The sequence below is a fragment of the Eleutherodactylus coqui genome, chromosome 3 (assembly GCF_035609145.1).
Source record: "Eleutherodactylus coqui strain aEleCoq1 chromosome 3, aEleCoq1.hap1, whole genome shotgun sequence".
Lineage (NCBI taxonomy): Eukaryota > Metazoa > Chordata > Amphibia > Anura > Eleutherodactylidae > Eleutherodactylus > Eleutherodactylus coqui.
In genome coordinates this window covers 141270140-141295112 of record NC_089839.1, presented here as the reverse complement: position 1 = coordinate 141295112, position 24973 = coordinate 141270140, and the positions used below count along the sequence as shown (strand labels likewise).

The following is a 24973-nucleotide window of genomic DNA, read 5'->3' as shown; positions in this document are numbered from 1 at the left end:
ACTTGTGTATATTTATTAAAAGTGTCAAATTTGGAAAAAAATTGTAATTTTTTCACATTTCCAACTGCAATATCTCAAATATATGTAAACATACTGAACAAATTTTTGCTAAGATATATATTTCCATCTGTTTACTTTATTCTGCAAACACATTAGAAAATATGGAGAGGAGAAAAAATAAAATTGCATATATTTCCAAATAGGTCATTTTAAAGAGTTTTTTTTCTATAGTGCACATGAAAATGAGGATTTACACCCCAAAATGGATACGCCTGTTTGTCCTGTGTTCAAATACATACCCATTGTGGCCCTAATCTTATGTCTGTATGCACAACGGACCCAAACCGAAGACTGAATGCACACGGTGGAAATTCCGCGGTGAGATTTCACGCAGAATTTCCGCTGTCACGCTGCCATAGGATTATGCAATCCTATGCAGACAGCCACAACTTTGTGTAAAACTCTCGCAGAAACAAAATCGTGGCATGACCTATTTTAATGCGAGCCTCGCACTGCCGCGTTAGTGCCAGCTCTGCACTGCACATGTGCAGCTGTGGGCCAGCCGGCAAATCCGCAGAGCAGAGCGAAGACGCCAGACTGGTAAGCTGTGGGTCACGAGTCGCATCCCGCTGGGAGAATCTCGCAGTAGGAATCCGACCCAGCCGTTGAAGACACGGGTAATTACAGGGGCCTGGTTGTAATGGGCACATGGGGCAATAAAACCGGGTATCCCCCCTCCTCTCATGCTTTTTTGGGGGGTATTTTGTGACCTCAGCGGCAGGGATGGGGTGTAAAAAGTGGCAATGTGTCAGGCTTTGTATTGTTGCTGAGGTGCGGCGGTGTCACACAGAAGGCGCTCAACAAGCTGCTCCTGGAACTGCAGGAAGGCGAGCGTTCCCGGGGCTTCTTGTAAATTACGGATTACAGGTAGCGGTCTGAATAATGCCGGGCTCACACAAAGGAGCGCTGCGTGCGGCCGCGTAATACACTGCGTGTAACTGTGTACCCAGAGGCGGTCATGCGCAGTACAGCTTTGTTTGCTTATTCACAGAATTATCGCACAAATATGAACCCTATTCTTTGGAATAAGGTCACACATGAGCGATGCAGGGAACACATCGCGGCACGTTCTGCTTCCTGTGTGCTCACGTCTCCCATTGTTGTCCGTGGGGCCGGCGACATCACACCATGTGCTCGCAGTGCGAGATCTTCTATTGAAAACAATGGGAGAAACTTCGCGATTGTTACAAAACCGCCTCGCAGCCACAGGGATATGGTATGTTGGTGTGATATCGCACTCAGCTGTGTGAAGTTCGCCTTTACCTCCTACGAAGTCCGGCTTCACACTGGTGGAGCGGATGCCAGCCGTCTGTTAATATTTGTATTTCCTGCACCGTCTCTCAGTGATGATGCAGGTACCTGCGTCCCATGTGCATACTATTTACGTATGGGCTGCAGGTCGGATGCCTGCGGTCATTATCTGTTGCCTGGTCACAAGAATTCAGGTTTTGTCAGGGATTAGGTAAAACAAAATCTCCTTTCACGATGCTGTAAAACAGATTGGTGCTTTACAACCAACTAAGCTGTTTGGGTGTAAGTGGGCGTGGCTGTCCCCCGGCGGGGTGTAGCATCATGGCGGACTTCCGCCGAGCTGTGTGACGGCCGTTAACCACGCCCCGTCACCTTTCACCCCTGCTTCTAGTTCCTTCCAGCGAGCTTGTCCGCGGACGGTCTGTATGAGCGATGGACCCTCAAAAGCTGCGAGAGCTGCGGGAGTTCGTCAGCCTGTGTGAGAGCAACCCGGCGATGCTGCATCGTGCGGAGCTCGGCTTCTTCACGGAGTGGCTGCAGAGGTGAGCGGGCGCCGCGTGGGGTGGCTGTGTGCAGGAGCTCATGTCACACCGCCAGGGGGGATCGTGGGGTCCCCAGGGGGCATTCCGCGTGTTCCTGTCACGCTACGTCTGCTGATCACCCGGACGGACGGATGGAAGATCTGCAGCAGAAGTCTTCACCGACCTCGAGTGCCATTAAAGTCTTCAGTGACCCCCAAATCCGCCTCTCCGCGGAGGTTGCAGAGCCGTGGACAGGCAGCCCCTACTTATGGCAGTCCTCAGTGTTCATGGACATCCTGTGTGGTTCATCTGTCAGACCCCCTAGGCGGCAGTCTAGCAGGCGGCCTGTCGCTGGTTGTGCTATCCGCATGACCACTGATTGCGTGTCCTGTGTTTGTCCGAAGCGCAGATGAAAAATTGGACATGCTGATAAAGTTGGGCAGCACACGGATGGGTGACTGCGCGGGGCAATGCCAGCTGCGCCTGAGCCTCTTGCGTACAATTCGCGCACGGTTCTTAGGACGTGATCACGGGCGTCTTGGGTGTAGATTTGTGCCAAATCTGTGTCTCACATGTCAGTCGGCGGTGCAGTGTCACAGCACGTCTTTTTGGAACACTGGTGTAGAACAGAAGTGACGAGTCAGTTGTGAACGCAAATCCATGTGGAATCTGCGCCAGGAACTCGCACGCTGATTTTGCCTATTTACAAGGACTGAATCCGCATAAAGTTCACGGCGAAATAAAAGACGTAGCCGCCGCGGATTCCTGTTGCAGTTTTAGGGGACGCGGCCTCTAAGAAAAGGTGTTGAATCCCCCTGTGCCAACATACTCCACACTGACAGATGCAGTGCAATACAGAAGTAACGCAGTGTATTGTAAAAACGATCAAGTCCTTGTAGTTCCCAGCTGGGACTAAAAAGATGTTAAAAACATTCAGTCAAGTTTTAGAAGTACATAAAAAAAATTTAAAAAAATTTAAAAAATCCTCACTAAATCGTTTTTTTCTAATGAAAAATCTAATGGCTGTCAGTTTTGCTTCACAAGAAACCTCACAAACTGCGAGCAAAAAGTAGTTGTCCCCCAACGTGGAAGTGATAAAACTAGAAGTTGTCCTGCAGTATGCTGGAACAACATTGAAGGGGAGGCAGGCGGCGACCTGGGGAGCCTCAGGTAGTCCTTGCTGTGTTGTCGTCATGGGCTGTCCGCACGGAGGAGGGGACCAGCAATGTAGAACCAGTCCTAGTCGCGGTCACGCCCCATGGACAAGGGCGCAGCTACAGCCCCTTCCACTTCTCAACACTTGAGAGTTTTACAACCTTGCTGCTACGTTATATAGTATGTAAGGCTGACCAGACACAAGGTCAGCTGCAATGTGGATCCAGAATTAAGAAAAAAACATGATGTAGAAGCCAAATTTCCTCAATTCAGGAAAAATAATTTCTTTCCAACTCCAAATCTGGCTGTTGGCATCAGTCTGTGCTGGGTTGTCAGATACATTCCTGCTGTGTGGGGTGTCAGGCTGCTGCAGCCTCTCAGACCTCAGCATTTGTGCACTGACATCCGCGGTTGGCTGCGGCAGCCCCTGACACCCATTTATAATGTGGCGCATCAGAGCTGCATCGCGTCAGCACTGTACTAGAGAGGAGTATAATACAGAACAGACTGCCAAGCAGAGAGACCGTGAGCAACCGGGGAGGAGCACAAGAAACCCCCGCAGCGCCCCTTATAGGAAGAGTCAAGAGTAGGACTGTAGCAAGTGGGCTCACATACGCCGCTCTCACCAGGCGATATTTACAGTGTTTTAGCAGGTGGGGCGTCTCAGATGAGCGGTTTGGCGCAGCCTTTTTATGGCTGCGCCAAACAAACGCTGTTTTATTTCAGCGCGTTGCAGTGCTTTTTAACGTATCGCATCACCCAGTGCAATGATGGTGTGTGTTAAATAATGGGCCTAGAAAACCACATAAAACCCTTCCCACACCGGAAGAGGAGGGAAACGCACGGGGAAATATACATTACAATAGCAATACAAACTTCGCTAACATAGAACAAAACTCAGGGATTATGCAACCCCCCCTTCTGGCGCAGCCATATTTATTGACTATACCCACTTGACCTCCCTTTGTGCCCTCGCCAGGGGCACACATTGCCCTGAATCTCAGTAGTAATTGGCTCATCTGTGATGGATTTTGGAAGGTTTCGATCAAGTTTATACCTTGGAGAGTTCGGAGTCCTCCGCTGAGCCGCGGCGCAGTACGTGTTCCCTGATACGTTGTCTAAATTTTCCTGTCAGGCCAATATATATAAAGGTAGCGGGCGAACCGCCAAATACACAACCCCGCGATGTCACAATTGTGGCTCCTGTAGATGCAGTTACACGTGTGAAGATCCGCTTCTCTACATGGATGCCGGCGTTATAAATTCTTATTGGATCCATATATTGTGTTAATAAGGGACGTGGACGGATGACACGTGACGCTGGGCTGGCGCTTTCTTCCTACGTACGCCTGAGACTATAGACCCTTCCAAATTAGTACTGAACCTAAGGCCCGGCTCACACGAGTGCCTGCGTAAGATGCTGCTTGTATAAGGCAGCGTCCTCCAGCTGTGAACCGGCGGCGAGCAAGCCATCGCTGCGTAGGCAGGCGACTTTTCTGTCCTGCGCGACTTGTCTTTTTTTAAACATCCTGTTGTTTAGTGACATTGTGTATAAACGCTGCACACATACAATGTAACTATGTATGTACAGTGTTTATTACATACCTACAGAGCACAATAGGGCTGTATCGTGCATACTATGCGGTAAAATAGAACATGCTGCATTCTTTTTTGTGTGTATTAGACACCATAAAGAAAAACCGCTAGTATGGGAGGGTGGATGAAAATCAATGCACTTTCATTGACTCCATTCACCGCGTAATACACAATGAAATTACGCTTGTGAGACATCAAAAAAAAAAACCTGAATAAGCATATTTATGTTAATCTGATGATGTTATTATAATATGTATTTATTTTAAGTGCTCTATAATTCCAGTCCATCTCTGACTCCTGCCGGATGGTGAAGAGATCTATAAAGTGATAACACATTTGTATCATCCCAATTAATAGCATCGGGTCCGTAAAGAAAATCCTTCTCTCCCACAGCGCCAGGAAAAGATTGGCGTAAGAGGTTGCACGGCCGCCTCCATCCCCGTTCCCTGGAGCTGTAGGTAGGATCCGTTAAAACACGACCCCAACAAATCAAAATAAGCTTGCCAAATGGTGTGTCGGACGCACAAGAAGATCTCCATAGCTCCTGGACCCTTGTGCCGTACTGATGTGTATGAAGTGTCGCTACCAGCGAGAATTCGCATCCAGTTACTCCATTCACTTTACCTAAAATATCCGTTGTGTTTCTCAAATCTGATGTCAGCGATTCCACCCATGGCCACAACACATGGTCTTTTAGTTCGCCACTTGGCTCACACAAACTGTTTATCTCGACACGATTGGTCGACCCGGTGGGTTACTTGCATTTTTGTGTATTTTTGTTAACCAATGAAACGGTGGGATAATTCCAAAACCAATTCGTTCTTTCCTAGCAGACCATCATCCTAAGCCTCCCGCAGGATAACCTCCAATTCCTGCCTATACATATTCAGAGGGTTTAACCCTTTCCAATCCAATTTGTATCCTGGTTTTCCTAGGGGGCTTACTCTTTTCTGCCGTTATACAACTGCACTATCTGCTGGCTAAAGCCAGTACTGCATGAGGTGACACGCTGGATTGGCTCCGACAGCAGAGAGGCTGGCAATCTACAGTAAGAGTACCCCGACGGGCGTCTTCCAACATTGGAGCTGTACAGCCTTAAATCATAATGTCTTCAGAGGTCAGACAGTGGATTGGAAAGGGTTAAGGTCAGTTTCGTATAGTTGTTACTTTCACGCAGTTGTCTGAGAGCTTCTTTGCATACATTTTATCGTACGGATAATGGCATCAGACGGCGTGGTTAAAATGTCTTTCATCTGACCCAGTTCATACAAGGCTTTCCTCTGACTTGCTGAACAATTATCATTCAGAATAGTTTTTGGAACTTTCTTGAACTCCTCATTTATAATTTTACAATTAAGTCAGTATTCGGGAATAGTGACAGAAGGAATTTTTTTTTTAACCTAAGGATAAAGATTTTGGAAACTTTACCCGTAAGACTATCCTCCTCCTCCTCATTTAGAAGTGCCATTAGATCTTGTGCCGACATTGCCCGGCCTTAAGAGTGCCATTGATAAAATTCCACCTTCCAGGCAAACATATGCAAATCATTTACCACTAAAAAGCAATAAACAGACAGAAGGGAAAACCCCACTAAACCCCTACTTAATACTTTTAGTTGAGGTGCACTCAAAAGCTTATTGGATAAATGACCCTTAATGGGGACCTCTAGATTTTCATCATCAGCCCGTCTTTTTGTTTGCGTGCATTTTATAGGGTTCAAATTTTCGCTTGTAGCCCCGCGCAGAGCCCCGTTTACATGATGTACTCTACTCCCCTTCTGTATATGCACAGGATGAAACTGACATGGTTTGCTCCTCCCATTACACGCCATTAACTTCCATTGAGATACTTTATTTTCTGGAACATCCTTGCCTTCCCTGCTTTTGTTTCTCCCAATCCTTAAAAGATTCATTCAGCTTTCCTTTCCAAATATCTGATTCAGCCAGACTAAGCAAAGTCAACAATCAATATTTGTCTCCAATATATCCTTAAAGGTCCTTTTACACAGGACGAATGTTGGGCAAACGATACCTGACATCGCCTCTGTGTTTCCTCGCTCCCGTGCTCCTGCACAAGAGCTAGCCGAGCTGTCTCGCCCACAGAGCGGCCAGCAGGGGGGCGGGGCAGTGCAGGAGATTTCTCTCCTCTCGCTCCCCCGCACCTCTCCATTGAGATAACACAGCGGCCGTTTACTACTGAACAGCTGCTCTTTAAACTGAGCCCATTGCTGATCTTTTATGCTGCATAAACAATGAGCTCATCGTTCAGTTTAAACAGCGGCTGTTCAGTAGTGAACGGCCGCTGTGTTATCTCAATGGAGAGGGGCCGGGGAGCGAGAAGAGAGAACTTTCCTGCACTGCCCGGCCCCCTGCTGGATGCTCTGTGAGTGTGACAGCCCTGCTAGCTCCCGTGCAGGAGCATGGGAGTGAGGAAACACAGGGGCGAGTGTCAGGCATCGTTTGCCCAACATTCATCCTATGTAAACGGACCCTAAGTCTCGAATACATTAGTATTATTATGCCCAATGCATTGCACGAGCGCCCATGAGCAATTATTACTGATCTCCTCCCATTTTGCGCAGATGGGAGTCTTTGTTCTCTATAGTTGCCCACGTTGAATTAAAATTTTGCACCAAATATCTCTGGTCTACTTTAAAAAAAAAAATTCTGCTGACCTAAGTATTTTTGCTGATTACGCAAATGAAGTTCAAAAATATGTAGTCCGTCAAACAACGGTTTGATTAGAGGTTAAAAAGTCTAAAATCTAGGATAATAAGTTCTGTAGAAGCAATAGCACGTAATATATTTGTTTCAAGTCAAAAAACGAGTATCGTCTCACCAAGAGAGCAATAGTTGTGTTAATTGTAATTGTCAGGGAGAGACTTTCTTTCTGGGTGCTCTGGAATAGTTCTGTCCAGGATTGTCACACTGTAATCACCAGCCATAGTCTGCCGTTATGTTTGTGTCCAGTCTGCCATGAGATCTATGTTCCAGGGGTTTGATGTCTTGCTGAAAGTGTTCTTGTTTCTCACTCATAGTTCCAAGATTTGAAGGGAAGTAGTTCAGGTGGCTATGAAGGAAATACAATTTGTCCGTCATGTTTGCTCTCAGGCTTTGAAAAGCAATCAACAATTGTTGAACTTGCCGGTTATGGTTTTCGGCCCTAAAGTTGCCAAGAAAATCTGTAACCGTGTCAGAAAAGGCAGACTAAGCATCCTTTTTCTATGGTTTTCATGGTACTAATGAATTCTCTGTCTTTTGATTTAGAAGTCTTATTTGTGGGTCATCAAATATGCCAGTTTTTAACTTCTTGTGTGAAAGAGCAGAACATTTGGTACGGATGTACTTTAAACACTCGCTATTTCGATCCAAAGCCCTTACGAACAGTTTCATAAGTCCCAATTTTATATGCCGTCAGGGATCAACACTTTGAGGATAACAAGTGGTTCATTCTAGATTATTCTTTTCACCAATCGTAAAATTCTCTCTAGCTGGCCATTCTGTCCCTGTATAATGTTCTGCCTCTGCTTAGCTATCCCAAATGGACAAGAAGAAAGGTAATTCTGTGTATTCAGTTTGCTGTCCTTGAAGAATTAATATAACTTTCAGGTCAGCACATAAAATCCAGCAATGATAGAGAGTGTAGCAAACGGGCTGCCCTCGCCTCAGGATCGCTGACCTCTCATGCCAGAAATGGCGCACCACATGTGTAAACACGGCTCAGGAGTTGCGTATCTCTTTGCCTGGCTCCTGCCAGTGTTCATTTCACAGCACATCACACAGTGTCCATATACATGTCTTTCAAATAAGCACCCCAACTTGGGTGGTAGTCCAGGGGCGTTATCACTTTCGGACTCTGGCCTTTGCTAGGCCACCAGCCTGCAGCACCTTTCTATGCTGCACTGGTCCTCTCTCTAATGCTTTTGGCAGGAACTTGCTTTTATCTGGTTCCTGCACCACCCCTTGGTTAACCCTTGCACCAGAAGTCCTGTCTTCGGCCCTCTATCGCCCCTTCTGTGTACTGCACTACTACAAGAGATAGATATAGATATATCTATCTCTGTTTTTTTGTTTTTTCCTGGAGAATAGTTTTCATGGATTCATAAGTTTCTTTCATATTTACCGAGTGAGCAATAGGAATTGAATCCAATATATTGCCATTGTGAAACACACACTTTAGACTGACGATAAAGTCTCTACTCTGCAGGTAGATAACTATCACATCCCATTGACTCAATACGTCCTTTGATGTCAATGCTGTATACAAGCTCCTTGCCCATATGGAAATATTTCAGAAGATCTTTATCTCTGTTATGATACATAAATGTGGAACTGGGAGCCAACAGGTTCTTCTCCTTTAGCTTTGAACCAAGTAACTCTGCCAGGTCATTCAAACTTGGCTTGAGTGAATGGTTGGCACATTCTGCCATCAACTTCTGAGGTCCCGAAATCTTTGTCATTAAAGGGGTTGTCCCGCGGCAGCAAGTGGGTCTATACACTTCTGTATGGCCATATTAATGCACTTTGTAATGTACATTGTGCATTAATTATGAGCCATACAGAAGTTATAAGAAGTTTTTCACTTACCTGCTCCGTTGCTAGCGTCCTCGTTTCCATGGAGCCGACTAATTTTCGCCGTCTAATGGCCAAATTAGCCGCGCTTGCGCAGTCCGGGTCTTCTTCTTTCCTCAATGGGGCTCCGTGTAGCTCCGCCCCGTCACGTGCCGATTCCAGCCAATCAGGAGGCTGGAATCGGCAATGGACCGCACAGAAGCCCTGCGGTCCACTGAGGGTGAAGATCCCGGCGGCCATCTTCAGCAGGTAAGTAAGAAGTCACCGGAGCGCGGGGATTCAGGTAAGCACTCGCCATTGTTCTTTTTTAACCCCTGCATCGGGGTTGTCTCGCGCCGAACGGGGGGCGGGGGGTTGAAAAAAAAAAAACCCGTTTCGGCGCGGGACAACCCCTTTAATGACTTCAGGAAAATCGCAATGACAAAGTTCATAATTGTTGGATATTTCCAAAGTAGTGTAGATGTAGATAATAACAGGAACTTGGTTGCAGCGAGCCTCCAGTCTCAGATCTGAGGAGAGATTTGGGTACTGGATGGAAGATTTTGTCCTTGTGTTGTACATGGTGAATATTAGCAGTCCTCAACATGGTTTTGAGGTTCTTGCCACACCATTAGAACTCCAAAGCTTAGCTGTTTTCTTTGACTCTTAGGCCGGCTTCACACGAGTGTGACGGGCTCCGCCGCGTAATATTCCGCAGTGAAGCCCGTCACGGCGCCCCCCAGAGACCCCATACTTACCAGCGGAAGATAGCGTGAAGACGCTTCCCCGCCGTCGCGTCATGTGACACGCCCACCGCGTCACATGACGCGGCCGGCCGTGTCACATGACTCGGCCGCGTCACATGACTCGGCCGCGTCACATGACGCGGCGGCGGTAGGCGGGAAAGCGTTTTTTTACGCTATCTTCCGCTGGTTACAGCGGGAGATAGCGTGAACGGACGGCTTCCATTGACTGCAATGGAAGCCGTCAGCGCGTACACCCACGGCAAATAGAGCATGCCGCGGGTGAGGACGGGAGATTTCACGGTGCGAAATTCCGCGGTGGAATTCCGCATGGTGAGCATTGAGCTATTAGGTTCAATAGAACCTAATAGCAGGGGGCAACGCAGCGGATTTTTGCCGTGAATTTACGCGGCGTAAATCCGTTCGTGGGAAGGAGGCCTTAGTCCACTGTCTCAGACTTTCAGCGCATCTCCTGCCCTTCGTAGGTTTTCTTGGTCACCCAGTTTAACCCCAAAATATGCGTGATAAGCTTTACACACAAAGTCAGATATAGTTGTCCTTTGTTTTGGTGGTGTTTTACAACCACAAATGTAACAGAACATAGCAGGATCCTTTCTGCACCGTTCACAAACTGTTCGAATGTCGGATGACCTATTCAACAAAAACATTCGTATAGTCTGTTGACTGAATTATTTGAATAATGAATGAACCGGTTCAGCTTATGATACACACAACTGCATGTGCAGGTCAAAAAAGAGCATTTATATCAACTCAAAACTCAACCAGTTTTATAGTATGTTGGAACATCTTACATAGTATAACTTTTGTGGGCAGGAACCACTTTTTAGCCAACACATCTTATTTTTATTTTTTCCACATTTTTACTTGAATTTTTTAAGGCATAAATGAAAATCACAATTATAGTATTGAAGTTTACAATTGCATTGAGAATAGGCATATTAAGCATTTGTGACAACCATAACAATTTGTCTAGCCAACATATTTTAGTCACAGTGTAACATGTGCTCTTGAAGAACATCCCTGTATACATTCCAGATGCGACATGCATACCCATGCAACAATAAATTATAATTTTGCTCACATTACTGTAAGACCTAATGCCCACAGATGGATTTCTGCTGCGTTTCATGGGGCGGAAATCCGCAGCGTTATTCTGCAGCTATTAGGTTCTATTGAACCTAATGGCTTTTTGCCTTGCAATGTTCACACTGCGGAATTCTATCATGGAATTCTGCAGCGTGAAAGAAATCGTGGCATGTTCTATTTGCTGCAAAAAAACTCATGGCCCTCTAGTCAATGGAAGCAGTCCGTCACGCGATACTTCCGCTGTAAGCACAGCGGAAGTATCGCGTGAGTACGTGTCACCGCCGGCGCATCATACGCTGCACTGCGCATGCTCGCAGGACGGCACTCTCGCGGCAGATCCGTAGAGGTGAGTGTGGGGCGCTGTGTCGGACTCCGCTGCGATATTCCACTGGCGGACTCTGACACAGCTGTGAGCATGAGGCCTAACAGTGTATTAGTAAGCAGCGTTTTGCGGAAATGGACATGATTTTTGGATTCAGCACACCAAAATACATAAAGATCACATGTTAGGTGGGACAGCTATCACCCTAAACACATCAAAAAGACTGTCTGAAAACCATACTCCCGGACCCTCCGCTTCTGTGTTCCAGGCAACCTCCAAACTTGAGGAACTTTATTGTCAGGAGTGCATTGACTTCCAATACATAAAAAGGAACGTATCACAGTAATGTAAGGAGCTGCCAGACCTGCTCACATGTACTAACCGCGGACAGGATACAAATCCCCAACACAGAGCAGGACTACAAGATCCCGGAACATTCACATAGTCCACGTCCAATGTTATGTACCTGATCCTGTACAGTGAATGTCCTGTTGGGGGCCTTTATGTTGGAGAAACAAGGCAAAAACTTAAAGCGAGGGTGAGATCTCATCACCACACGATTTAAACAGAGAGAAACAGAATTACCTGTGGGCAAGCATTTCTCTAGTCATGGATACGACATAGAAGATATGAAAGTTATGATACTTAAAGGCAATTTCAAGTCCCAAAGCCATTGAAGAATTTGGGAATATAAAGTTATAACAACTTTTGACACTTTTAATAGAGGGTTAAATTTTTCACGAGGATTCATGTGTGACTGGAAAGTATGAGACATCTATAGCTCAGATAACACTGCTGGCCTGGTGACCCTGCCAACACTAATTCAAGAACCATTAAACCTTCACTCCCTTATCAGTAACTATGCTTTTAAGTGCAAACTATCCACATGCATGTCTGTGCATTGTCCTAAGTATGTGTGTAGAAGTATGCATGCTTCTTCAGATCCATTTCATTTTGCTTTGATGGACTTCAGTAAGTCTGAAAGCTTGCTAGAACATCATGTATTTTTGTTAGTCATTAAAAGGTATCAGATCTACAAGATTACTTGTTTTCTCCTGCTGGAAACAGTCACATGCTAAAGCCGTGATGCCTTGTGCTCGAAAATCCAGTATGATAGATGGATCACACCTCTCTGTGAAGTTTTGTTCAATTTTTGTGATGTTTAGCCAAGTCTGTATTGATATTTTTATGTATATTTGCCCTTGCGTTTCCCTCCTCACCCGGTGTGCGTAGAGTTTTATATGGTTTTCTAGTCTCTAGATGAGTCTTGGGTACCTCATCAGTTGGAAATAGTTCAAATTTTGGATTTAGGTGGCACAATATACAAACAGATGTGGGACTCCTCAGAGTAGAACACTTTACACATTCAACTACATGCATCTTATAAAATAGTTATAAAATTAGTTTTTCTCGTCTGTATCATTGGGGACAAAGATAAAGACGGTGGGTATAGCAACTGCCACTAGGAGGCGGAGACTATGCAGAAAAAGTCAGCGCCTACCACCAGCTGTACTCCTGCAGACCCCAAGCTAATCCATTTGTGTCTGTAGGAGGCAGACCTGTTATTGCCGGTCTTCAACTTCAATTGGATTACAGGGAATACAGGAAGGCATGACTCCCCCTGTTATCCCACCGAAGAGGGCAAACAGAATGGAGTTAACAATTCTGTTGTCTGACCCTGCCGCAAGTGTATTTCCACAGGGGATATCTGGTCTTAGGCCCCCGTGGCCGCTGGCTTATGCATTATTCTTTATCACATCACCTGTCCTTTTCTACAGGAGGGTCTGGATATGGGTTTGAGCCTTAATTCCTTAAAAGGACAAGTATCCATACTTTTCCAACTCCCACTGGCCTCCAAGTCGGTTGTACATACATTCCTACAAGGGATCGCTCATGCCACTCCTCCATACCATTCGCTGTGCTTCCTTGGGATCTTAATCTTGTACTGTATGTGCTAGTCTCATCCATTCCAGTCATTGAGAGAGGTTCTGTCTATTTATTACATTACTTGCACCCTTGGGTTCTAAGGGAATTATGCCATAACAACCAGTCTGTTTTGATCCCTTTTTTTAAAATTTTTTTAAGGCCGCTCGGCACTTCGTCCTTGGTTAGTTTGATGACCTTTAACCTGTTCCAGGCCAGATGCTGTAAATACATGACCCTTGGACCTAGACTTTCAACCCACACCATTGTAAATATATGGCGCAAGTTTACGGATCCTAACATCTAGCAGAAGCAGGCCAAGTGGTCAGCTGTAGGAGATGCAGACTCTGAGGAGAAGGTGGAAGCTTTTTATAATTGCTTCTGTCTTCTCTTTTCCGCTATTGGTCCTAGCAATCACATGGTCGCCAGTGACCCCTGACATGGCAGAGCTGCTAGGTTTTAGCAGACACATCTGAGCTCTGCCAGTGAGTAATGTCTGTCCACTGTCTGTAACGCTATATCCTCTCTCTACCTGAAACTGAATCTCTCAAAAACTGAGCTGCTTATGTTTCTGCCCTCTACTAACCGTCCTCATCCTGACATCTCCATCTCAGTGTGTGGCACCATAACTCCCAGCACAAACCGCTGTCTTGGGGTCATATTCGAGTCTTATCTCTCCTTTACCCCCTATATCCAATCTCTTGTCTGAACATGTCACCTGCACCTCAAGAACATCGTAAGAATCCACCTCTTTCTCACCGTGGACACGCTAAAAACGCTTATTGTTACCCTCATCCACTCTCGGCTGGTTTATTGCAACTCTCTGCTGATTAGTCTCCCCCGCACCAGACTCTCCCCTCTTCAATCCATCCTGAATGGGGCAGCCAGGCTCATCTTCCTGTCCAGCCGCTACTCGGACACCGCTGCCCTGTGCCAGTCACTTCACTGGCTGCCCGTCCAATACAGAATTCAATTTAAACTCACTACCTTCATCTATAAAGATCTCCACAGCGCAGCGCCCCCCCCCCCCCCCCCAGACTGCTTTCCTCATCTCAATCCACCACCCAGCCCGTGCCCTCCTCTCCGCTAATAAAATCAGATTAAGCACCTCTTGAACTCGAACCTCTTTGCTGCCTCCAAGAGTAATCCAGAGCAGCACCAGTCCTCTGGAACGCACTACCCAAACTATCCGGGCAATCCCTGATGCACAAACTTCTGGCAAACTCTAAAAACACCCTTCAGGGAGGCATACCACATCCCCTAAACTAAACCCCTCTGTACTTTGCCCGATAACATGCTCCCTGTCCCACAGACTGCAATCCCTGCTAGCTGCAATCAACTGCCCGCTGCAGTCACACTGATTCAGCCACTATACAGTTTGTCTGACCATTGTCTATGTGTATAGCACCCCTCAGTCTCCACCTCACCATACCGTGCACATCTCCAGCCCCTTTAACTTCTGTATCACCCCATTACTTTCATTGGTTTTTTTTTACCAATGAAAATCAAGTTTGAAGCAGCTGCCACTAGGGGTCTCCTGTCAAACAGTTTTGCAATCTTGTCATTAGGCATTTGGCTTCTCTAGTAACAGGAACATGGGGACACTGCTGGATACGGTCAGCATGAACACAAGGCAAGGATGAATCTTGATCCCTGGGTGGTGGTGGTCTGAAACACTGCGGTGTTTCAGAATAAACAAACTTTGGAATTCCGCTGGAAGGTGAGCCTGAGTCGCGGTGGTGGCTGTGCCAGTCCCTCCATGCCCGCAGCATGCAGAGGGACAACTCTTTTCCTATACAGAAGCAGGGGCAATAGCTTTCAGACTTCATGCCGCCAGTGGGGAGAGGCTGACACAGCTCAGCAAATGTGAATCACAGCTCAGCACACATGGGGGCAAGGAGCATCGTCAACTGGGCTTCATCCTGCCCGAACATGAACTTGATGACAGAATCCCTATAAAGTGGGGTAGCTGCTATATATGACAGTAATAGAACTATGCTCGCTATAATGATATGTTAACGGAACCAAGTCACATAATGGTGCCGTGGCTTCACAATGATTGTATTGCCTTGCATTGTTTGGGCAAGAGTCATAAGTGGCTATGGTTCTAGTAGACTTGAGGTCTTCTATTATATGGGCAACCATTCATCTGACTGTTACCAAGTAATCGCACATTTCCTCTGCAGTGGTTCTGCAAGGCAAACTCCTCGCTGGCATTGCCCCAGTGGGCACATTTTAACCCTCTTAAAACCAGTTTCCCTGCCCCTGCACACTTCCCAGCTCTTATTTGTTTTGGGTGGGAAAACATGTAGTCGATTCCTTGAAATTACTCAACAGAAATGCATAAAAATGATTTTATTAATCTTTTGAAAATTGTGTGTGAGAAATATATAGAACGCCCTGATGACTGACTCGACACTAATTCTCTAACTTCCTTATGTCGTACAAACGTAAAATTTAGCACAAGCATTCTTTAGGTCGTAAATGGGAAATGTAAAGGGGTCCTAATTTGATTATTCAGTTGTAAGTGCTAAAGTAAATGACCCCCTATGTAATGTAATTAATACACATCTGTACCACACAAACGTGAAATTTACCACAACTATTCTTTATGTCCTAAATAGGAAAAGTAAAGCGGTCGCAACTTCAATTTTCAATTCTAAGCGTGAAACCATAAAACCTAGGGAAATGATCTGTATACTGAGGAGAATCTACCTCACCTCTATATGTCTATGCTGAGGAGAATCTACCTCACCTCTGTATGTACACTGAAAGACTGTAAAGTACATAACGAAGTGGCCATGGACTGCAGAGATGGAGCATGTCTTCAAGGCTAAGAAGGGGCTGCAACCTCCAGTCTGGGGGTAAATTTTTATAAAAATAGGCATTACCTTTAGGCTGCCTGTCCACGGGCAATGGTCCAAGGGTGATTTATCGCCTGCGGATCACGCTCTGTGAAGCTTTCCATAGCGCTGCTATGGACAGCGCATCGCTGGCGTCCACAAGCAAAGAATCATGGGGATTCTCCGCTCGCGGGATTTAAATCGCGGCATGCTGCGATTGCCGCGGTTAGCCAATCTATCAGATGGGCTCATCTCGGAGAACTGTCAGCATGCCTCTGCGGTGGAATATCGCTAGCGATATTCTGCCTCTGCCGTGGACAGTGGGCCTTAAAGGTGTAAAATGAGGAGAGTGGGAGGGGTGGCACATTCTGCAGTGGGACATCGGTACATGCAGTCTGAGGAGAATCTAACGCTCCTCTGTGTATACGTATTTTATTCCTTGGTTCCTCTTATGTGACCACGACTTCATAAAATGTTTCGTGTGAGCAACAGGTAAAAACCCGTACCAAATCAACTCGGGCAAAGCCGGGTATATCAACTAGTAATATATAATGTGTGTGTATTTTACAGTATGCAGTTGACAGGTTGTATGTCATAGCTCTCCTTTGCATAGTGTTAGAAATGTGTCAGACCTTGCCTGACATGGGAGCTATGTAGCAAAATCAATGTTGAACGAGGTCCGACACTGGATTGGAAAGGGTTAAAAGGGGTTGTCTTTAACAAGACCAGCTATTTTTGTAATGTTTTGTTGTCATTTTGATATAATTCAGTTATTAAAATCAAATCATGTTTTGTTTATTTGTTCTTTTTTGTTCTGCAGCATGGGGGCATCTATTCCGTCTCCACCTCCCAAGGAATCCCCCGAGGAGCACAGCCAGGTAACAATCACCAGAAAACTGTTGTCTTAGTTTGTCATGTTAAGATTTAAAGATTATGTACACCTTTTGCATTATTTTTTATTCTATCAATGTGTTTTGGGAAATGAATTTTTGATTTCCATTCTTGCATTATTTTGCAAGACACTGCAGTCTGAAGAGCTGAAATCTTATCAGATTCTGTCAGTAAACTGATGGGTTGCTGCTCAGCTCCTTCCATAGTCTGCTCCCCTGTCAGATCAGGAGGACAGAGAGCAGAGCAAACTACTATTACAGAGGGCTGTAAAACCATGCCTGGAGGTGCTGGAGGAGATCAGGAGTTATCAACAGTGAGAGGTAAAGAAACCTGTAGTATGTTGCTGGTTGTGATCAGTTGGGCAACAAAATCAAACAAATTTTTGCAAAATTGGATTGGGTCATCCCAACCCGATTTTTAGCAAAAAAAATCAACTGAAAATTGTTTTATACATAAAATCAAAAGAGGTGCCATGCAATGTCTTATAAGGTCCCATTGCCATGCCATGTCTTAAAACGATCGGCAAGGCATTTGGGAACACCAAAGACAGAATGTGCTGCTATTTTATTATTTCCCCCACAGCATCACTCGTGTGAATGAATCCATTTAAAAGAATGGATTTCATATTCGTGTGAGTTTTGTGTTCATCACATTGCACAAAACTTGCATGAGAATATCGTTCCTGTGATTAAGCCCTTGGTCAGACCTCACCTGGAATATTGTGTCCAGTTCTGGGTACCCCAATTTAAAAAAAGACATCAACAGACAAACTGGAGCAAGTTCAGAGAAGAGTTACCAAGATGGTGAGTGGTCTGTAAATCATGTTCTATGAGGAACGGTTAAAGGATTTGGGAATGTTTATCTTGCAAAAAGAAGGTTTAGAGGAGACTTAATAGTGGACTACAAATATGTGAAGGGTTGTCACAGTGCAGAGGGATCAGCCCTATCATCTGCTCAAGGAAAGACTACGAGCAATGGGATGAAACTGAAAGGGAGGAGACACAAATTAGATATTGGATAGTGAGAGTGATCAATAATTGTAACAGGTTGCCAAAGGAGGCGGTGAGTTCTCCTTCAATGGAAGTCTTCAGAGGCCTTTGAATGGGGTCATATACATGTGCAATGTTTACATGGCACCACGATGTGGAAATCAAATTGCAGCATGTCCTATCTTGCTCTTACATCGCACTGCCCATTGTTTTCAATGGGGCCAGTGGCAGCATCTCACTATGTGCAAAGTGCACACCATACGGGGTCTCTTATTGAAAACAATGGGAGAGACTCCTGCATCCCTGAAGTGTTTCAAGACTGTGTTTTTACATGAAAACGCCTCGCGTCCTCGGGACTTTCACATGGATGGCGAGGCCGATATCGGGCCGTGATTCACCTGTGTGAAGTTAGCCTTAGTAAGATGTGTGGATATTTTTTTTGTGTATGAAGGTTTCCATAGCCTTTAAAGCAGTACTAGGCTGGAACCACAAGTAGTTTTTTTTGTGTTAATGTTTGGTGCAGTCTTTGCCAGGAGTGAGTTCAAGAAGAAGCTGTAAATGGAAATCTAAATGGACTGATGGTTCTCCTCCCACTCTGATCTACTTCTTGCTTTGGCTTACAAAAACTGTTTCCAGCTTTAAACTACAAATTTGGGATGTGTTCCTTTTTAAAAATGCAGGTTAGATATAGCATGTTAAAGAGGAGCTGTCTTCTCACCTGGCATGTCAGTTTTAGTAAATGCCTGCGTTCCTCATAGAGGAATGCATCTTTTCTTAAACTGTATCTGTTCTGTAAATCCTCTTAGAAGCATAAGAACAAAATTGTCAACTAGGTGTTGTCATTCCCTTTGTCAACGGGATGTGTCCCTACAAAGTCTGACCCTATCCAATCACTGCTGACGGGATCTGATGGTATTGAAGTACATCCCCCCCCCCCTCCCCGATGTCAACAACAACAGGAGACAAGGTAAGTATTATGTTTTTATGTTTTAGCAGCCATTAAAACATGGGTTCCCTGTGTCCATTAGGCAGACCAGGGAACAATGGCTGCTGAAGCATAAAAACATTATTCATGTCAGAACCCCTTTAAAGCAATGTAAGATTTAGCACTCAAGTAAATGGAAATAAGCAGCAACACCAGAAAGTGATATGTCACAGGTGAGCAAGGAATGTCCTCAATGCAAACATTTAAACCGCCTGCGACTCATGCCGGCCGACGCTTTTCATAGCATTGCTATGGAAAGCGCCGGCCCCTGTCCACGAGCGGAGAATCATTGCGATTCTATTAGATAGGGCTGACCGGTGGAGATTCGGCGGCGATCTGCCGCAGGACTTCGCAACGCCCGTTGCCAGCCAGCCTTAGAAGACCCCTTTAATAACTGCTGAAGGACAAAAAACCTAATAATTGTTCCGATGTGTTCGTTTTTGTTGTTATTTTGTTAAACTCTTCTCACTCAGCGATGTACTATCACGCTGTGGAGCTGTATTGCTGCTACGTAGGACAATAATAGTAGGTTGTCGTGATTCAGTAAAATTTGATACAAGTTAAGCAATACATTATATGTACCTTAGAGTGCTGCTATTTCAAAAATACAACTTTTTCTACAACACATAAACCCTCATATGGCTATGTTGATGGAAAGATTAAACTAACGTTTTTTGGAATGCAACAATTAAAAATGAAAAATATTGATTTGTCATTAAGGTGAAGAATTGGTCAGTGACTTGGGGGTTAATTTTTAAATGGGAACCTATACATGTCAATATAATGCCTTCAGTGGGTTTTGTAAATAATTCTCTTCCAATATGCCATGAAAATTTGGGTATATTGTGGGGTGAATAGTTTTGTCTCCCGTCGGCATACCTGCCTTTTGTTAGCAGAGAATTATTGAACCAAACATAGTGAGACAAAATTCTATACATTCTGCCTTGTACTTTGTTCCTGTTCTAGAAGCTGATCTTCTATAAGAAAAAAAATGTACACCTTCATTCCCTTTAAACTTTGGAATTACAGATAAAGAATCTTGACTTTAAAACCAGATGAAGATCTCTTCTCTTGGTATGATCTGGCCTGAGATACAGCAATTGAAAGTGAGCAAGCAGATCACTTCGCCCTTCAGGGTGAAGGGGAAGGGGGGAGCTGATGCTGCAGGAAATAAGAGACAAAGACTTAATCCTTTTGCCTCCCTGCACAGTTGTAGATCAACACAAGGGTCAATAGCACCGACTTTCCTTTATTGTAGCTTGTACCATTCTCAATCAGAGAGGGTACAGTTGCAATCACAATTATTGCACTCAACGTCAATTAGATTTATTTGCCAAATTTATGAGCTTTCAGCTGTATGCAAGGAAAAAAAAAATTGAACCCAACTTTTACATTTTTGTTTTTCCTCCTCCCTTTCAAAAAATCATAACTTGTTTTTCGCAGGATGAGTTGTATTTTTTCAATGGTACTATTCAATGTGTCATATAATGTACTGAAACCACAGGGGGCTTGAAATAGTGATTGCTCGATTGTAAATGACTGGCCCATTTCCACACAACGATTATCGCTCACTACGTTCAAGCTATGCTTTATTAGGTGATAATCGTTGAATGTAAATGCTACAAACTGGAGCTTTTCAGTTCAGCATAAAAACCGTCATTCGGCCGGCCAGCTGATAGCAGGGGCTGCACGCTGTGATTCCCTTCAAGAGCGCTCATAACATTGTTTTCAGCTGCTGTCCCGCGGGCGAATAATGAAGTGAAGCTAATAATAGGCATTCGTGTCCATTAGTAGTTTATGCAAAATGATCGCTCAAAACTGTCACTCAAACTGTCTTTTGAGCGATCATCCTTGCGTGTAAATGGGGCTTTACAGTATGTGTTACATTATACCACATTTTGACAGGCAGTCTATGAAGGCATGCCTTAGAATGGTAGAATTGGAAGGAACCACCTGCGTAATTTTCTTAATAGATTTTCTATTTAATTTAAATTTTAGTTTTATGATTTTTTTTTTTTTTTTTTTTTAATTTTTAATGGTCCTCCAGTTCTCCTTCCGTTCTGATAAGTTCAGCTTAGTATGGTATTATAGCAAACATTCACATATTTCAGGGGCAGAACTAAAGCAGGCCGCCCTATCTCTGTAATCTCAGGTTGCCACTTTAACTACATGACTGACCTAAATTCCTGTTCTCACACTTCCTACAGTATTTATGGGACATCTTCACTCTTATCTACTTTTTAAAAATAATTTGCCTTAATTGTACATATTTTACACTTACAGGAAGAGCCTGTGCAGGAGAACAATGTCCCACCTCAGAAGCCTGAAAGTGAAGAAAGTGACTTGGGTAAGCACTTTTGGGTGGCAATTGTGTTGTACAGCTGTAACACTGCTCTAACAGAATTGGAAATAACTAGAGATGAGCGAGCACCAAAATGCTCGGGTGCTCGTTATTCGGGACGAAATTATCGCGATGCTCGAGGGTTCGTTTCGAGTAACGAACCCCATTGAAGTCAATGGGCGACCCGAGCATTTTTGTATATCGCCGATGCTCGCTAAGGTTTTCATTTGTGAAAATCTGGGCAATTCAAGAAAGTGATGGGAACGACACAGCAACGGATAGAGCAGGCGAAGGGCTACATGTTGGGCTGCATCTCAAGTTCCCAGGTCCCACTATTAAGCCACAATAGCGGCAAGAGTGCCCCCCCCCTCCCAACAACTTTTACTTCTGAAAAGCCCTCATTAGCAATGCATACCTTAGCTTAGCACCACACTACCTCCAACAAAGCACAATCACTGCCTGCATGACACTCCGCTGCCACTTCTCCTGGGTTACATGCTGCCCAACCCCCCCCCCCCCCTGCACGACGTAGTGTCCACAGCGCACACCAAAGTGTCCCTGCGCAGCCTTCAGCTGCCCTCATGCCACACCACCCTCATGTCTATTTATAAGTGCGTCTGCCATGAGGAGGAACGCAGGCACACACTGCAGAGGGTTGGCACGGCTAGGCAGCGACCCTCTTTAAAAGGGGCGGGGCGATAGCCCACAATGCTGTACAGAAGCAATGAGAAATATAATCCTGTGCCACCGCCATCAGGAGCTGCACACGTGGGCATAGCAATGGGGAACCTATGTGCCACACACTATTCATTCTGTCAAGGTGTCTGCATGCCCCAGTCAGACCGCGTTTTTTTATAAATAGTCACAGGCAGGTACAACTCCGCAATGGGAATTCCGTGTGCACCCACAGCATGGGTGGCTCCCTGGAACCCACCGGCTGTACATAAATGTATCCCATTGCAGTGCCCATCACAGCTGAGGTAATGTCATGTTTAATGCAGGTGGGCTTCGGCCCACACTGCATGCCCCAGTCAGACTGGGGTTCTTTAGAAGTGGACACATGCAGTTACAACTCCCTGTGGACCCACAGCATGGGTGGGTGCCAGGAAGCCACCGGCGGTACATAAATATATCCCATTGCATTGCCCATCACAGCTGATGTAACGTCAGCTTTAATGCAGGTGGGCAAAAAATTAATTGGATTACACTGTAGGCGAGGGCCCCAAAAAATTGGTGTACCAACAGTACTAATGTACCTCAGAAAAATTGGCCATGCCCAACCAAGAGGGCAGGTGAAACCCATTAATCGCTTTGGTTAATGTGGCTTAATTGGTAACTAGGCCTGGAGGCAGCCCAGTTAAAATAAAAATTGGTTCAGGTGCAAGTTTCAACGCTTTAATGAGCATTGAAACGTATAAAAATTGTTTAGAAAAATTATATGACTGAGCCTTGTGGGCCTAAGAAAAATTGCCCGTTCGGCGTGATTACGTGAGGTTTCAGGAGGAGGAGCAGGAGGAGGAGGATGAATAGAATACACAGATTGATGAAGCAAAAAGGTCCCCTTTTTTGATGGTGAGAGAGAACGATGCTTCCATCCGCGGGTGCAGCCTACGTATTGCTTAGGTATCGCTGCTGTCTGCTGGTGGAGAAGAGAAGTCTGGGGAAATCCAGGCTTTGTTCATCTTGATGAGTGTAAGTCTGTCGGCACTGTCGGTTGACAGGCGGGTACGCTTATCCGTGATGATTCCCCCAGCCGCACTAAACACCCTCTCTGACAAGACGCTAGCCGCAGGACAAGCAAGCACCTCCAGGGCATATAGCGCGAGTTTAGGCCACGTGTCCAGCTTCGACACCCAGTAGTTGTATGGGGCAGAGGCGTCACCGAGGACGGTCGTGCGATCGGCTACGTACTCCCTCACCATCCTTTTACAGTGCTCCCGCCAACTCAGCCTTGACTGGGGAGCGGTGACACAGTCTTGCTGGGGAGCCAGAAAGCTGGCAAAGGCCTTGGAGAATGTTCCCCTGCCTGCGCTGTACATGCTGCCTGATCTCTGCGCCTCCCCTGCTACCTGGCCCTCGGAACTGCACCTTCTGCCACTAGCGCTGTCGGATGGGAATGTTACCATCAGTTTGTCCGCCAGGGTCCTGTGGTATAGCATCACTCTCGAACCCCTTTCCTCTTCGGGTATGAGAGTGGAAAGGTTCTCCTTATACCGTGGGTCGAGCAGTGTGTACACCCAGTAATCCGTAGTGGCCAGAATGCGTGTAACGCGAGGGTCACGAGAAAGGCATCCTAACATGAAGTCAGCCATGTGTGCCAGGGTACCTGTACGCAACACATGACTGTCCTCACTAGGAAGATCACTTTCAGGATCCTCCTCCTCCTCCTCCTCCTCCTCCTCCTCCTCCTCCTCCTGCCATACACGCTGAAAGGATGACAGGCAAGCAGCATGGGTACCCTCAGCAGTGGGCCAAGCTGTCTCTTCTCCCTCCTCCTCATGCTCCTCCCCCTCCTCCTGAACGCGCTGAGATATAGACATGAGGGTGCTCTGACTATCCAGCGACATACTGTCTTCCCCCGCCTCCGTTTCCAAGTGCAAAGCGTCTGCCTTTATGCTTTGCAGGGAACTTCTCAAGAGGCATAGCAGAGGAATGGTGACGCTAATGATTGCAGCATCCCCGCTCACCATCTGGGTAGACTCCTCAAAGTTTCCAAGGACCTGGCAGATGGCTGCCAACCAGGCCCACTCTTCTGAAAAGAATTGAGGAGGCTGACTCCCACTACGCCGCCCATGTTGGAGTTGGTATTCCACTATAGCTCTACACTGCTCATAGAGCCTGGCCAACATGTGGAGCGTAGAGTTCCACCGTTTGGGCACCTCGCAAAGCAGTCGGTGCACTGGCAGATTAAACCGATGTTGCAGGGTCCGCAGGGTGGCAGCGTCCGTCTTGGACTTGCGGAAATGTGCGCTGACCCGGCGCACCTTTCCGAGCAGGCATGACAAGTGTGGGTAGCTTTTTAGAAAACGCTGAACCACCAAATTAAAGACATGGGCCAGGCATGGCACGTGCGTGAGGCTGCCGAGCTGCAGAGCCACCACCAGGTTACGGCCGTTGTCACACACGACCATGCCCGGTTGGAGGCTCAGCGGTGAAAGCCAGTGGTCGGTCTGCTCTGTCAGACCCTGCAGCAGTTCGTGGGCCGTGTGCCTCTTCTCTCCTAAGCTGAGTAGTTTCAGCACGGCCTGCTGACGCTTGCCCACCGCTGTGCTGCCACGCCGCGCGACACCGACTGCTGGTGACGTGCTGCTGCTGCTGACACATCTTGATTGCGAGACAGAGGTTGCGTTGGAGGAGTAGGAGGAGGGTGGTTTAGTGGAGGATGCATACACTGCCGCAGATACCACCACCGAGCTGGGGCCCGCAATTCTGGGGGTGGGTAGGACGTGAGCGGTCCCGGGCTCTGACTCTGTCCCAGCCTCCACTAAATTCACCCAATGTGCCGTCAGGGAGATATAGTGGCCCTGCCCGCCTGTTCTTGTCCACGTGTCCGTTGTTAAGTGGACCTTGGCAGTAACCGCGTTGGTGAGGGCGCGTACAATGTTGCGGGAGACGTGGCCGTGCAGGGCTGGGAAAAGTAGTGGCGACTGGGAACCAAGTAGCGCGGGGCCGCCGCCGCCATCATGCTTTTGAAAG

General features: G+C 46.2%; 1 protein-coding gene across 1 annotated transcript in view; it reads left to right on the top strand.

The window, feature by feature from the left end:
* Positions 1-1676: 1676 nt before the first annotated feature.
* The window catches only part of ST13 (ST13 Hsp70 interacting protein), a 62830-nt gene continuing 39533 nt past the window's right edge, over positions 1677-24973 (top strand). The window contains exons 1-3 of the mRNA XM_066596191.1: positions 1677-1853; positions 16892-16949; positions 21220-21283. Of these exons, the coding sequence (XP_066452288.1) occupies positions 1744-1853; positions 16892-16949; positions 21220-21283 (232 nt within the window). The 5' untranslated portion in view covers positions 1677-1743. The remainder of the gene's footprint in view (positions 1854-16891; positions 16950-21219; positions 21284-24973) is intronic.